General features: G+C 46.8%; 1 protein-coding gene across 2 annotated transcripts in view; it reads left to right on the plus strand.

The window, feature by feature from the left end:
* KCNQ2 (potassium voltage-gated channel subfamily Q member 2) overlaps nt 1–14,132 on the plus strand; it is a 77,618-nt gene that overhangs the window by 40,528 nt on the left and 22,958 nt on the right. For both annotated transcript variants that reach the window (XM_055814517.1, XM_055814518.1), the window contains 2 exons: nt 28–96; nt 2,107–2,136. In XM_055814517.1, the coding sequence (XP_055670492.1) occupies nt 28–96; nt 2,107–2,136 (99 nt within the window). The remainder of the gene's footprint in view (nt 1–27; nt 97–2,106; nt 2,137–14,132) is intronic.

A 14,132-nucleotide genomic window follows, 5' to 3' on the forward strand; every position in this document is an offset into this window, starting at 1 on the left:
TTAATGGTCTTTATTTTCTCCCTTTAGACTAATCCCTCCGCTGAACCAGCTGGAGCTCCTGAGGAACCTGAAGAGCAAATCGGGACTGACATTCAGGTTAGCAGCAGAGTTAAGAGAGCTTGGAAACACACACTTGGCAACCTTTTTCTTTTCTTTTCTTTTCTTTTTTTTTTTTTTTTTTTTTACTTTTGGGTTTTTTTCTTTTGTTTTTTTTCCTTCCTGCCTTTTGCATATGGACAGCCTTGAAGATGTGAATGGTTTTGGCAGCTGGTCCCCCATGGGTCACTCAGCAACCTCCTCCCCATCCCTCTCCCATGCTGTACATGAATTTCTTCAGCCTGACTTGGCTCTAGAGTGATGCTACAGTGCTTGACTGAAAATGCAAAGTTGTATTTTCAAAGGGTCTGATTGAGGTAGTGTTCCCAGTTTTCCTCTGACCTTTCTGCACTTCACCACCCTCAGAGGAGACTCAGGTCCACGATGTGTTAATTCCTTCTCTATTCCCTCAACCTTCTCTCGCCTCCTCCCAGAGCAAGCAAGTTTGTAGTGGTGAAAATTTTTTGCTGATTTTGCTGTGGCAATGTGTACATCATTGCCCCAGAGGGCCAGGAGTCCTGCACCTTCAGCCTGTGCTCGGGAGGGGTAATCCTTGGGTTTTTTAAGCAGGTGAGGCTGCACCATTTGGTGAGTGGGGAGTGTGCAGACCCTGGGAGGGAGGGAGAGATGCTGGCCACGCCGGTGGGCATTGGGGCCAGGTGGGGAGGCGTGGGATGGGACTGCCCTGGGCTGTGGGTCTCTGCAGAGAGCAGAGATCTGTAGACCCATGGGTCAGACCTCAGACTTTGAAATGTATTTGAGCTAGTGACTGAGGCTGGGATTCCGAGCTTGTCTGAGCAAGGATGGAGGGTAGAGGGGTGTTTTTTTAGTCTCTCCAGGCGGCTGCAATCAGCCTAAGGGAGAGGGGTCAGGGTCTGTGCAGATCTCAGCATCTCAGTGGTCACTGCTGGGTGGAAGCAGGACCAGGGCTGGTACAGCACCACGCTCAGAGGGAACTGAGGTCCTCCTGCCCAGGTGTTCTCGCAGTCCGCTTGGTCCCTTAGACTGTCTGGTGTTAGGGGGGGCAGACCCTTATCTTCTGAGAAACAGAGTCTGCTCCCTCTCTTACGGGGCTGCAGGGGCAAGGCTGCTTCGAGGCCCCAGATTAAATGCAATTCCCCACTGTGAAGAAGCTGTGAATCAGAGTAGTTGAAGGCAGAGCAGTTTTTCCTTGTTGCTGGAGGGACACACCACCAAGATGCCTGGTCAGTGAAGGTGAGATGTTTTTTTCAGTGTGGCCTTAGCCTGGCTTGCAGTGTCATGCCTCCCCTTCTGCAGGTGGTCAGCTCTCTTTGTCCTCAATGTCAGTGATTTTTCAGGCCAATCGAGTGGTTTGGGATCTCAGTAGCAAATGGCATACAGAAGTTGTGATGTCCCACTCCCTCCATGTAGCCTTTGCCAACTACTTATGAAAAGTACCTGCCAAAGGTTTTGGAGGCAGAAACCCCACGTGGGGTGTCAGGATGTCAGGGCAGGGGTCCATCCTCCTTCCCACCAGTGTCCCCCTACCAGCACCACATGTTAGCACTGCAGCATGAAGCTGTGCATCAAGAGATTGACTTTAGCTCTGCCCCAGTGGCCAGGAAGGAAAAGCAAATGCCCCAGGGTCACAGGAGCCATTCAGATCCTTCCCTGTGTGCCGAAACAACGCAGGGCGGTACGTTTGCAAATGAAGGGGGCTGCTCTCTGAGCCCACAGAAGTCCTCCTGTGCTCACACAAATCACACGACCGTCAGGTGTCTCAGTCATGCGTAGGTGCAAGGATGGGTTGGGATAAACTCTTCGACCCTGTGCGTTGTATGTGTCTTCTCTGAGGTTGTGTGAGTCTCCAGTGATCTTCTGTCCAGGCCAGAAACTCCAGGAATTAAGTGCTCCTTTCCCTTTCTTCTGTCCACAACTTCCACTTAGTTGTACTGTTTGGTATTGTCCTTTCGTTATGTTTTAACAGTGAAGCAGCAACATCTTTTGCCACCTGATACCATGCTAATGTACTATTGCTTCTGTTTAAAGGAAAGAGCAGCAGCCCGAACCATCGCCAAGGTCTGTATCACTGCCAACACGCCATTCCCATGCATTACCCGTAGATTTCTATGTACGTGTGTGCGTGTGTGTACCATGTCGTGGCACCATTGAGGGAAGCATTCTAGGTATTACCGTGCTTTTTCTGTGCTGTGGCAGTCCAATGTATCTATGTGTATGCTGGACCTTAAATCATATCTTCCTTCCAGTCTGCCTCCGGCTGTAGCTGCGAGGATAGCGAGGCTGTGGGGGCTAGAGAGAGTGGTGGGCAGCACGGGTAGAGCTGGCAGACACTTATCTGGGGTGACGGCAGGGCTTTGGTTTATGCTGCTTTTTTTTTTTAATTTTTGTTGCTTCAGTTGTAGCTGAAACCAGTATACCGCAGGCTCAATGAATGCTGGTGGGTAGGTGATGCTTTGCCTGTGTCTCCATCACTCAACGCCATGCCAGGCGGAGGTGACATGGGAACACAAAGCCATCACCATGTCACTGAGTTAGCAACTTCTCCTGAGCTCCTCTCGCTGCAGGGCACTGCGCAGGGCTGCGTGGACCTGCTGCTCCGTGGGACACAGGAGGGCTCTCTGACACAGCACGACGTTGCATGGCAGAGACACCTTCTCTCCACCCCATTCCCTTTGGCCTCACCACCTCTGGATGAAGCACAGTCCCTGCTCCGTCTTCCCTCCACGCCTCGAGCCCACCGTGCAGAGCGTGCTCAGCCGGGCGCCTCTGAGACGTGGCGAGCACCTTCCAAGGCCAGCTGTAAACCTCACCTACGGGAGAGCTTTTCTCTATTTACATGTCCCAGGGAAAGCAACAGGGCTGGTATTTGGGATGCTTTTAAGATACTTTTCATCCCCTTAGAAGCATTTAATTCTGGGATTTTTTTGTCCTGTATTTTCCCAGTTCTTTCAAGAGTAATTCTGGGACTGAATCTCTTTTCCTTGGGAGGCGAGACGCGGAACTGATGATCTGTGGAGATCATCTGCTTGGCTTTCAGATATTCCATCTCATATATCAAAACACAGCTTACAGGCTAAATATTGTAAACACTGAATACGTTTTTCAGAAGTATAGTTAGAGCCTGACATTTTGCAGATTTAACTTTCTGCTGTGCCTTTTAGCTTAGAAGAGACCAGAAACTAAATTTTCCCTGGCATAAAACCCAACCAAAGAGGTCTGGGTAGATAAAGGTGCTGACTAAAGGGAGGAAAATTTCATCCTCCATCCCTCCCTCCCTCCCTCCCTCCCTCCCTCCTTCCTTCCTTCCTTCATTCCTTCTTTCCTTCTTTCCTTCCCTCCCCCACCTCTTTTTTCTGTCCTTAATTTAAATTTTGCTTTGCAAGCAGAACCTCTGTAGCATTCCGTCCACTTTCCTGTCAAATTAACCAAATCTCCAAGATCATGTTTCAACTATCCAGATTTTTTTTATTTTTTTCCTCCTTGGGTCTCAGCCTGTGTAGCTAGAGCGAAGGCATCCTCCATCCAGATCTATTAAAGCAGGGAGCGTTACGTGGAAGATGCTCTCTGGTAGCACACCAGGGCTGAGACCTTGGCCACCCACCTGTGGCATCAGGAGGGTAAGCATTTTCACCCCAGGGGCCTGGCTGCTCCGCTGCCCTGTCTCAGCCAGTGACATACTTTGGATGCATTGAAGGGTAAATCCACATTTCTCACAGGCATATAACTGTGCAGTGAGACAAAATCTCTATTCGACCTGGTCAGCTCCAGAAAATCTAAGAACCAACAGTCCCTTGTAGGGTCACACCAGCTGGCATCCCTGCAATCACAGGCACTGGTCTTATTGATGAGGCACTAGTCTTATTTCTTATTTTTAAATCTTAGTCCTGCCTTACAGGGTTCATTTTCACCAGTTAAAACACTAGGTTGGATTCAATACTTCTTTGTAGAGGTTGCAGGTTTTTCCCTTTTCATTTTCTACATTGTTTCCTTGATCTTATGTCACAGAAAGAAGTAAAAACAGACCTTCACTGTCCTTTTTCAGAGTATTTTTTACTCTATATAGCTCCTTCGTCAGGGTCATTTCCAAGTGCTGCTTTCCTGCTCCTGTAGTGTATCTGTCTCTTGTGACACTGATGTGTTTTGTTCTCCTCTGCTGTAAGATGCCATCCCTGAACCCAGGAGTGCTTAAGCTGAGGGTCTGCAGCTGCGTGTATCTGACATTACAGTTCTTTCCATATTGTTCGGTTCAGCGGCCACAGCAGAACCAAAGCTCTTCCCTTCTGTTTTTTGTTAGGGCAGTATCAGTTCTACTTGCTCCTGCTGCTCTTTTCTGTCTGATAAGGTCTCAGACCTCAGGAAGGGATTTTGCACAGTAGTCCCTATATCACCTGTTTTCCCAAATAAAAGTTTCTGGATCTTTTACATTCCTATCCCAAATCTCCCACCCACTTCAATTTCCACCAGCCTCCCAGTGATGCTCAGTGTGTCATCCTGCTCTCAGAAAAGAAAACTCACCCTGTTTCCTGGCCCACCTGACAGTTAATCATCCAGCCGTGGTCTGTTGCTGACGACTGTCTTGCTTAGGAGACACCTTGGGATGAATCGTCTCTCATAGCCCACCCAGCACCACACTTCTGCGGCTTCAGCTGGTAAAGGATTTGCCGCATTCCATTTCCATCGATGTAAGGAAACATATAGTCTCTCTTCCAGAGAGAGATGGAACTTCCTCCCGGTGTAGTTACGTGCAGGACGTGGCTGATTTCCTATATCCCTCTTTCCATAACTGATGCACTACAAAGTCCTTACAGCAAACAGAACAGAAACAGCTTTGTCACTGTTTTGCCTTTTAATATATTTTAAGTTAGAGAAAGGATGCTGGTACGGCTCATGGGAGCGTGCTGCACAAGGCATGTGTTGCCTTGCAAGGTCAGGGAGCATCCCAAGCATCTCGCCAGTGCATGGGGCAGCTGCCAGGGTCTTGCTCGTGCACCAGCAGTGATGCTGCCCTCTGACTCTGGTGCTGCTGTGGCCGTGATGATTTCTGCCCAGGCAGCACACGGAGAGCCCCTGCCTGGGCTGGGAGGGCATGGGGAGGCAACAGGTTAGTGTGGCAGAGGCTTGGGGTCACCTGGAATTACCTGGGTGGCTTTTAATTTGGTCTTGGAGTAAAGTGGGACAGCCGATCTGAGAGACAGGTTACATCCTTTCTCTTACAATTTCTGTTTTGTTTTCCACCGTGAGCTTGTCTGCATCCACCTATGACCGAGTGCCGGGAAAGCTGTGTGCTGACCTGCTCGGGGGGAGAGGAGCTTGCCTCCCCGTGACATGGAGCTCAGGCTGTGTTGAGCAGAAAAGACGCTGGCCTTTTTCTACATGCTACATTCCTCTTCCCCCTTTTTATTTTCCTCCCTTTTTAAAAAACTGCTTCCAGAGCCTCTTCTGTTGCCTGTTGCTTTGGGTGCTGTGTCCACCCCACCATCTGCCTCGGCCGGGAGAAGTCCCTGCTGCCCTCCCCCAGGCTAGCTGCCCCCTTCACGCCTCTGAGACCACGCTGCCCTCAAGCAGGGATAAAATACGTGTCCTCTCTGCCTTGTAGCCCCAGGGAAGGAGGGCTGCTCTGTGGTGGGGCTCTTCTCACCCTGCTGCAGAAAGCCAGCAGATCAGAGTGGTAACGGGGTTTGATTACTCCAATGTTAAGCAGGCTGGAAATTCGCTGTGGCACCTCGTCTCTGTTTATTTTGTCTTCTGATTGTAATGTCAAAAAGACAAACATATGGTTAGCCAGGGCTACGGAGGCTCCTACGTGAAATGTGCGCTTCAGATGCTCTTTAACAGATGGTTTGATAAACATCTGAAGGCATCCATGACCACATTTCTTCCTCTTGTACTTTCCGAAATATGATTGGGTGAAAAGCTAAAACTTCATGAACCATATGATTTTAATACTATATTATGATCAGAGAAAAAGAAACAGAAGGATTCCAGGGGACTGGGAAGCTGAAACTCAGATTACTTTGTCCAGCATGAGTTCAGTCCTGTAGGTGATGAGAGGAACCTCTTTGGAAGGTTGTCCTCAGCCGTGGTTGCCCTTGACCCTAGTGAACTCAGCAAGACCTTGGCCATTCTATTGAGTGAATGCTGGACTGGGCCACCTCGTAATGTGTATGTATATCTGTGCGTATATCTATCTATCTCTCAGTGTATGTATATGTCTGTCTGAGATCCACACAACATTAATATCTCTGTTCAGGGTGTGATTAAGGCTTTTGTATGCACTGGAGGATGCCTTTGGTTGACTCTGTGGGCCCCTGCTCATCCAACCTAGAGTGTCCGAGGCATCAATAACCACTACTGCCCGTGGAAACTGGTGTCAATCACAGGAGCATGATGGGCCATGTTAGCCTGGGTTGGCCTTTGACCTTCTAACCAATTAAACCGATGTCAGAGACTCATGCTGGGACTGACAGTAATCTGGAAATAATCAGTTGCCTTTAGGGGAGCGGATTATTTGCACAGAAGGGACTGCATCTTTCTGTAGGGACTGCAGAGGAGACTAAGAGGAGAGTAACCCACGTGTCTCCCTGAGGCTCTGCATGCTGAATGTCGCACTCCCACGCCGCGACGCTCAGACCCCAGCTCCAGAGCAGCCCCGCTAGCACCACCGGTCCCCAGGGCTACCTGGGGATGCGGGGTCCTATTGCGGGCACCTGAGGAGTCCCCAAGCTGCAGGGAGTGGTGTCGGCTGAGCTTGCATGGGATGCCACGAAGCAAAAGGAATTCCTGCAGATTCCTTCTGTGTGTGCCCGCGAGCTCCTCCGGTCGCCGAGTTCAAGTGTAAAACACGATTGGGATTTTACGCCCTTCAGCCCTTTCAGTCTGGCCATAAACTCAGCAAGCGGTGCCCGCTGGTGGCTAGGTGGGGTGATGGGGGCCACGTCCTTACCCTTCCCCAGGTCGAGGGCTGCTCCATGGCGTGGAGGACCCTGGTGGTGGTGGCGATCTCCTGGCAGGGCAGTGCCTGAGCGGCGATTTGGAGTGGGCTCATGGGAGCTGTGGTGGTGCCTCAGCGAAGCCAGTCACTCCCCAGAAATAATAGGGCCTTTCTCAAAAGCATTACGAAAAACAGATGCGTGAACACAGATGTTCAAATCCCTTCCCATATGGGACTGCACCACACCCCGGTTTTATCTATTTTAATTTTTTTTGAATGCCAGGCTTAATATTTCCTGTATGAGAAGTGCAAACAATTCACAGATAAACTAGCTCTCTTTGTGAGTTTTTGGTTATTTGGTTTTTTTTAAAGAAGAAATTTGAACCTTTTGATGGTGTTGGACAAAAGAAGTTAAAGTTTTGGCTCTCCATGGCTTAGACAATTTAAAAAATTTTCTTTTTTACCTGTTTAGAGGAAGAAGAGAGTACTTTTTGTTTCCAATGCAAATGAAAAAAAATCTTCCTGCAATCAATTGCAGATGAACTGATGCCACCAATTCAATGCTGAATGTGTCATTTCTAATAATGACATTTATTGACCACAGTGAGATTATTTCAGAAACCCTCTTGATTTTTTATTTTTTTTTCACTTAACCCTCAAACAGAAAAATCCTGTCATGAACCCGGCCCTCAAAACACCTGTCTTTTAAACCTAGAGTCAGTAATCAAAAGTTTCCTGTCTGGCATTTGCTTCCAGGTCTAATTTTTACTCTCCCCTCATTTCCAGTAAAAGCAAACCGTGCAGAGAGTCACTATGTGGATGCTGCTCAGGAAACTCTAGGTACCACGGGAAATGCGTCGCACGAAACTAATCAAAAGCTGCACGGCTCATTCTCCCTCTACCCTGCTACCACCCGTTCTGATCACTTCTCTGCTTAATAGAGGTACTAGATGAGTGAAAAAAGGTGAAAGAGCCTCCCCATTGCCTGCACAGAAATTAGAGGCTTCCTTGTCTGCTAATGATGGAGAACATGTGAATCAAAGAGACGAGGATGGGGAATTTGGTCTGGGCTAGCAAACCAGTGTCTGCTCAGCAAGGAAGGAGGGCAGGAACTGAAGTTTAACAAATGATGGGGGAAAAAATAAGTAAATTATAATTTAAAAAAAAAAATGTTAAAGATGACCCCTTCCTGCCTGTTGCTCCATCCTTCCTCAGGGTCCGGGGAATCCTCACAAACTGAGTTGCACTGTTCAGCACTGTCAAGTTAGTAGCATGAGAAATTCCAGCTTCCTGCCTCTGTTCAGTCACCGTTCCTTTGGCTCTCTGGACACTACAAATTGACCTTTCCTAGTCTTGTGGCCTTTGGAAGCCACGGCTTGCCTATCTAGCACCTCTACTACGCAGCTAGAGAAGGACTAATCTCAGCCTGTCCCACCAGACGTAGGGGATACGGGTTCCCCTCAGCGTTGACATTGGCATTGTGAATGGTTCTGTTTCTAGATCCCATGGGGAACAGATAGCTAGAGCTGAGGGTTTCGTACGAGCAGTGTTTTCCTCTTTTTCATCAAGTTGACAGTTGTTAGGCAGCTTCAGAGAATTCCCAGTGAGCATCCCTTAGTACACCCATCTAACGGCCATAAAGGTACACCGATACATACGTTTTATTTTACTTATGTGTAAGTACGTCTACTTCCAGCACCTGCACTGGAGGAGTCTCTTCCCCTGCCCCAGACACTGCTTCTCAGCAGCAAACATGCACCTTCTTGAATTAGCAATGCCCGGAGTTTGCATGCTGTGAATGCTGGCAGGTGAACCCCCCCGCAGCCAGGCAGCTGGAAAGCCCAGTAGTGGCAGGGCACTGAGTGATGCCGCATGTTTGTGAAATTGGATTTTTGCATGCTCTTTTTTGGAGTCCGTTTTAATTCTTAAAATCACCAGTCTCTGTCTCCCTCAGAAAGCCAACAAACTACAGTTTTAACAGTATAAAACTACAGTTTTCAAAGTATATGTATCTCTGATTTTCTCCATTAATTGTTCCAACTTGTATCTTTTCTTTTCTTGCTATTTTTTTCCCTGCTGGCTATTTTTATTACCTGTCAGTCTAGAGGCTAGGGCTCGTGCCTGAGACTTGCATGTACCAGAAGCTCAGCAGCAGTGCGGTAAATCCCATCTCTGAATGGGTAACACAGAGACAGGGGGCATCATCTAGGTTTTGTAATAAGCAGTTCTCCACGGTAGGAAATTCCCTTGTACCTGGATAAATAGCCTGAATCTTTGAGTTTAGCCTCCTGCTATGTTTTGAGGGTGCTGTGGCGTTCCTTGAAGTTTATCCTTGAAAGGTCTGTTTAAATATTGGCTGATGATCAGTTGCATAGACAGCATTGCAGTATGTTTCCAAATGACAAAGATTTGGTCAATAGCTTAGCTGAAAAAATCATCCTGTAGTGTGTCTGCTGTAGTAGTTGACATCCCTAGTGTTTCCATTTGCCAGGTGAGTAGTTTTACCTGTGGAGGTGGAGGCGTAGCACAAGCAGGGACTCCTCGCCAGAGAAGGGCTCCTTTCAGTTGCTTCACATTGAGGTTGATTTTGGCAGAGATTAAAACAAGCAGTGATGTTTGTAACGCTGTCCTCTCACCTGTCCATGTCCAGTTCTGTTTTCTGGAAAATCAGCCACTCTGATCTTAATGTCTTCCTTGCATGTCTTCCTAGGCATGGATTTTTAATTGGTAAAGCCAGTATAAATTTTTCTATTTTCTACTGAATTCCTTCCCACTGTGCTCCGCATTTCATCTTTCCCATCTTGAGTTCTGCAAGGGAAAGGGAGGATGAAACAAATTATTATCTCAAGATCTTCTTAATCCATTGGAAACCCTGAGAAGAAGGATTACAGACTGTGGTTCTTCCAGTCAAAAAGGAGTCTTGAACTTTGGAGCAGCTACAAGGGCATCTTTGTTACCCGCATCCATCCTCAATGTAGCGTTATACATACTGTGCTTTAGTAAAACAATAGGTTAACTATGAAGGGACATAAAAATAATCCAAATGTCTTGTTTCCCTGGAACCTTGGGCTGCCTGCTTACAATCCCCCACTGTACGAACTCCTAGGGGAAGATGCCAGCACTTTGATGCATCTGAGGCTGAGTGCTAAACGCCTTCATCTAGGATGCATATAACGAAATAACACTAAATGATGCGGCAATCATGGAAAACTCAATGTAGGTAAATTAATAGAAAACTCCTTAGAAGCCGTGGTTTCTTAATGTACTAAACCAATACTCTCTAGTCAGTAAATGCAATAATGCATGCATATTTAGACAGGAATGTAACTATTCCAAGCCAGATTATCAGGTGTATCATGTTCTGCTTTATAAGAGACTTGCCTGGCGTCTACTCAGAGCGATGAAGGCATCACAGAGAGCTGGCCGTGGGAGGGAACGGCACACAGAGCAGGGAAGGAAAGGTGTTTGCAGAGCCCTTGCCTGGCCTGTGGGTCTGGCTGTAGTGTGCTGCTGAAGTTTCGGAATAATCAGTCAGCTTGAGGATGCAATCTAGCTGTTTTCCTTTTGTCCTGAAATGCAAAACAGCTGAGCTGGCAAAGAGCAGAAGCTTGCGGGGTGATGCAGGACATGTCTGATGTGGTGTTTGACAACGCTCAACATCAATTTGGGGAAAAAACATCTGTGTGCTAGGAGGAGAGGGGCGATTGCAACAGAATGCTGCAAAATACCAAAGGCCAAGGTTAAAGATGTGTGTCAGGCTCCAGTGTCCCTTCAGCCACCCGAGGCCCCATGCTCAGCCAGGTTTACGTGGTGGCTGTGGGGATGGTGCAGCTCTGGTCTTTCCCGTTAGGATTTCAGTGACTGCCTTCATCCCAAGCCTAACACCGTGGTTGTGGATGAGGAAGAGCAGGAGGATTACTCACCATGACATTGATCAGCTGACCTTTTGTTTTCCTTATGCCCGCATTGCTCTACTTCTAGAAACTCCATTCTGTGGGCTGGATTCACCCTTACAATGGCTTTTCTGAAATCACTGGAGGCAGACCAGGCTTGAGCCTGGTCCTCTCTTGATTTCTGCTCTGGTCATGGCAAGTTTTCCACACAGAGATGTATTTTCCTTTCCTTCATCTCTCCAGTAACTGATTTCTGCCTCTTAATCACACCTGCAAATAGACTGGAGCCCAGCAATAGTTGCAAAGGCTGTCATTCACTCCTGGCACTTCTGCCTGGGTTTAACAAGCTGTTCTCATCTGCCATGAGCTCAGCACAAACTCTGGGTTAAAAAACAGCCTCATTTCCCAACGGCAGATAACCTCTGTCTCCTGGCCATAGGTTCTCAGAAGAATGGGACACTGTTACTGGTTGAACTGGTGTGCAGAGGTGGGTCTGAGTCCATGCTAGCCCAACTCAGTTTGGCTAATGTTTGCTGCCTACAAAATGAAAGGAGAAAATGAAACAGTTGCTGAAGCCTGGTTTAAAATTAATGACAAGACAATACAAGTGATACTTTTTATTGATCCAAAATTACTGCTAATGTAATGAATCCATAATTTTTAAAAGTGCTGATTTAATACTATAGAGGACAGTGGCATGAGCCCCAAACCAGAGAGTTTCAAACAGGAGCTCAAACCCCCAGCATTCTAAAAATGCTGATGGCAGCTCAATTGAAGGTTAAGTCTCATCTGAAGGTTAGCATTTTGCTGCTGAGTGCTGGCATGTTGGGCCTAAATGAACCTAAATGCACAGCCCACTAAAGCAGTGAGCATCTTTCTATCAGCTGTGGGACCACGCATCGGTCCTTACGTGCTCATCCAGCCCAGGCTCTCATTTTTTGACTGGCAGCAGAGAAAAAAAAACCAGTTTCTGTCCTTTGTAAAATTCAAGTCAAAAGCTGAAAGTTTTGTAAATCTTCCCCAAAGTCAGCCTGGGAACATAATTTTTTTGGTATCGAATATGTTGTTAATAGGTGCCAACTGAAAGCAGTTATAAAGACCTAGGGGCTAAAGCACACTCTATAATGTTACAGCCTCCCATAATCTTTGTCTCTGGTTACAAAGCCACGGTTTCCCTTCTCTTGCCCCTGGCATGAGCAGGGTGCCTGCCCCATGCTCGCGCCGCTCGTAGCTGTCACAACTGCAAGCTTCAGTTCATGCTGTCGTGTGTGGCTGGGTTACTGCTTCCCTCATGCTCATGTCACCAACACTCACACTTCTCACCCAACCGAGGCTCATGTACCATCTACTTGAGTGACATCTAAATACCGCTTCTCCGAGACACTGCGTCACTCTGCACAATGTTCTAGTTGAACGAGAACATGATCTTGGATTAGCTGACAACATATATCTCTCTCTCTATGTCTGTATTTCTTTTGGACTCTTTCCTACCAGCTCCTGCAGACCCCAACAGCATTCTCCTCTGCAGGGATTGTACTTGCATGTGATTCCAGGTGTTGTTTCCAATGAGAGAGTTGCATGGCAGAAGGAAAAATTCAATTAATTGTTCATGTTGTCTCATGTTGTCTATGTTAAAACAAAGAAGCGGCATCAGGTGTTAGGTTTTTTTCTGAGTAGTGAGTACTCAGGAACAGAACCCACCCAGATCTTAATTGTTTATCAAATTTCTATGAGATTTTTTCATGTGTAGGTGTTGCAGCTTATGCTATCAGGCTTGAAACTCTTTGCTTGTATTCCTCACTGAATTTAACGCTTTCTTTTTTTTGCCTTTTGTGATTCTTGCAAGCATTTGCAGGGCATTTATTGTGGGAATGGAAAAGGGCCCCAAAGAAAAGGGTCCTCAGGGATAGACAATGGCTTTTATGCTGAGGTAGGTGATGGGAGCAAGTCAGCAGAGGATGAGGCACAAAGAGATTGCTGTGAATTCTGGATGGTGGTGTGTTGCTGATTCATTTTTATAAAACTTGTTTTTAAAAACGGCAGGTAGTTCAAAGTATTAGTACTACTGAAATGCGGTAGATTCCAGGAATATTCTTCTGCAACATTAACTAAAATAAAGAAAAAAAAAATTCCAATTGGCCTATTTAGGATCAAATAACAAATAAAATTCCAATCTGGTTTCTAGTCCAAGAAACAGAATGAGAAATTCTTTTAAACCTTTGGCTCATCACGTACAATGATTTTGGTAGCATTAGTGACTAAGGCTTACACCCAGAAAGGTATTTAGGCACATGCTCGTTCTAGATTCCTGTGTGGATTTGTAGCTCTGCTGAACAAACGTCTGTTGGTGCCATGGCTTGCAGACAGACCCTGCAGGTAGGCAGCACTCTGGAGATGAAATCTCCAGTACTTATCTGAATTGAAAATGCACCATTAATTCAAATAATTCTGATTTTCTAACTTGGTTGTGAACAGATTTTATTCTTCCTCAAATGTATCTTTCAATGTGAAATTGTGGCCCAGCCAGTGGCCAGATAACTCTGCCCTGCAGCCCAGGAGCTACTCTCCCCATTCCCTGGGCGCTGCATCAGGGCAGCGGTGCCTTCCTGGGATCACACCCTGCCACTCTGGAAAATGCTGCCTAAGCACCTTTCTCTCCCTGTAAATGTTCAATGTCTTGCAATGTAAAGTGACTTTGTAAAAATAGCACCTTCTTACTCGACAAATCTGCTTCCTCTGTGTCTTCTGAGTCACGTCTTCTTCCTTTACTGACAAAACCGCATGTCTGTTCCCATCAGCACAGCACAGCTGATATGGCTGGGGAAAAGTGAGCTGCATTTTGCTTTGCTTCACGTATTGGCAGCAAAGTTCTGACTGAAGGACGCTGTGCCAGTTTTGAAGGCAAAGGAGAACTGTTTGGCTCTGAGTTTTAAGGTGGCGTTGCTGAGAGACAGCAAAACCCAGGTCTGTGGTTGGTGACCTGGAAATCTGATGTGGAAATCAAAATTCCTGCAAACTGAGCCAGAGCATTGGCAGCAAAACGACAAGTGGCTACTGCAGCGGTACAGAGTATTGGGAATTCAATCTGTGTTTTTACTCAGTTTTGGTTTACCTACATATAAAATATTGGCTATATGTGCAAGTGCCTTGCACTGGTTGTCTAACCTCTATTAGTGTATTTTCATAATCAACTGCTATTCAGAAAATATCAAATTATCCAAAACTATTTG

This window comes from Falco peregrinus, chromosome 9 (assembly GCF_023634155.1).
Source record: "Falco peregrinus isolate bFalPer1 chromosome 9, bFalPer1.pri, whole genome shotgun sequence".
NCBI lineage: Eukaryota > Metazoa > Chordata > Aves > Falconiformes > Falconidae > Falco > Falco peregrinus.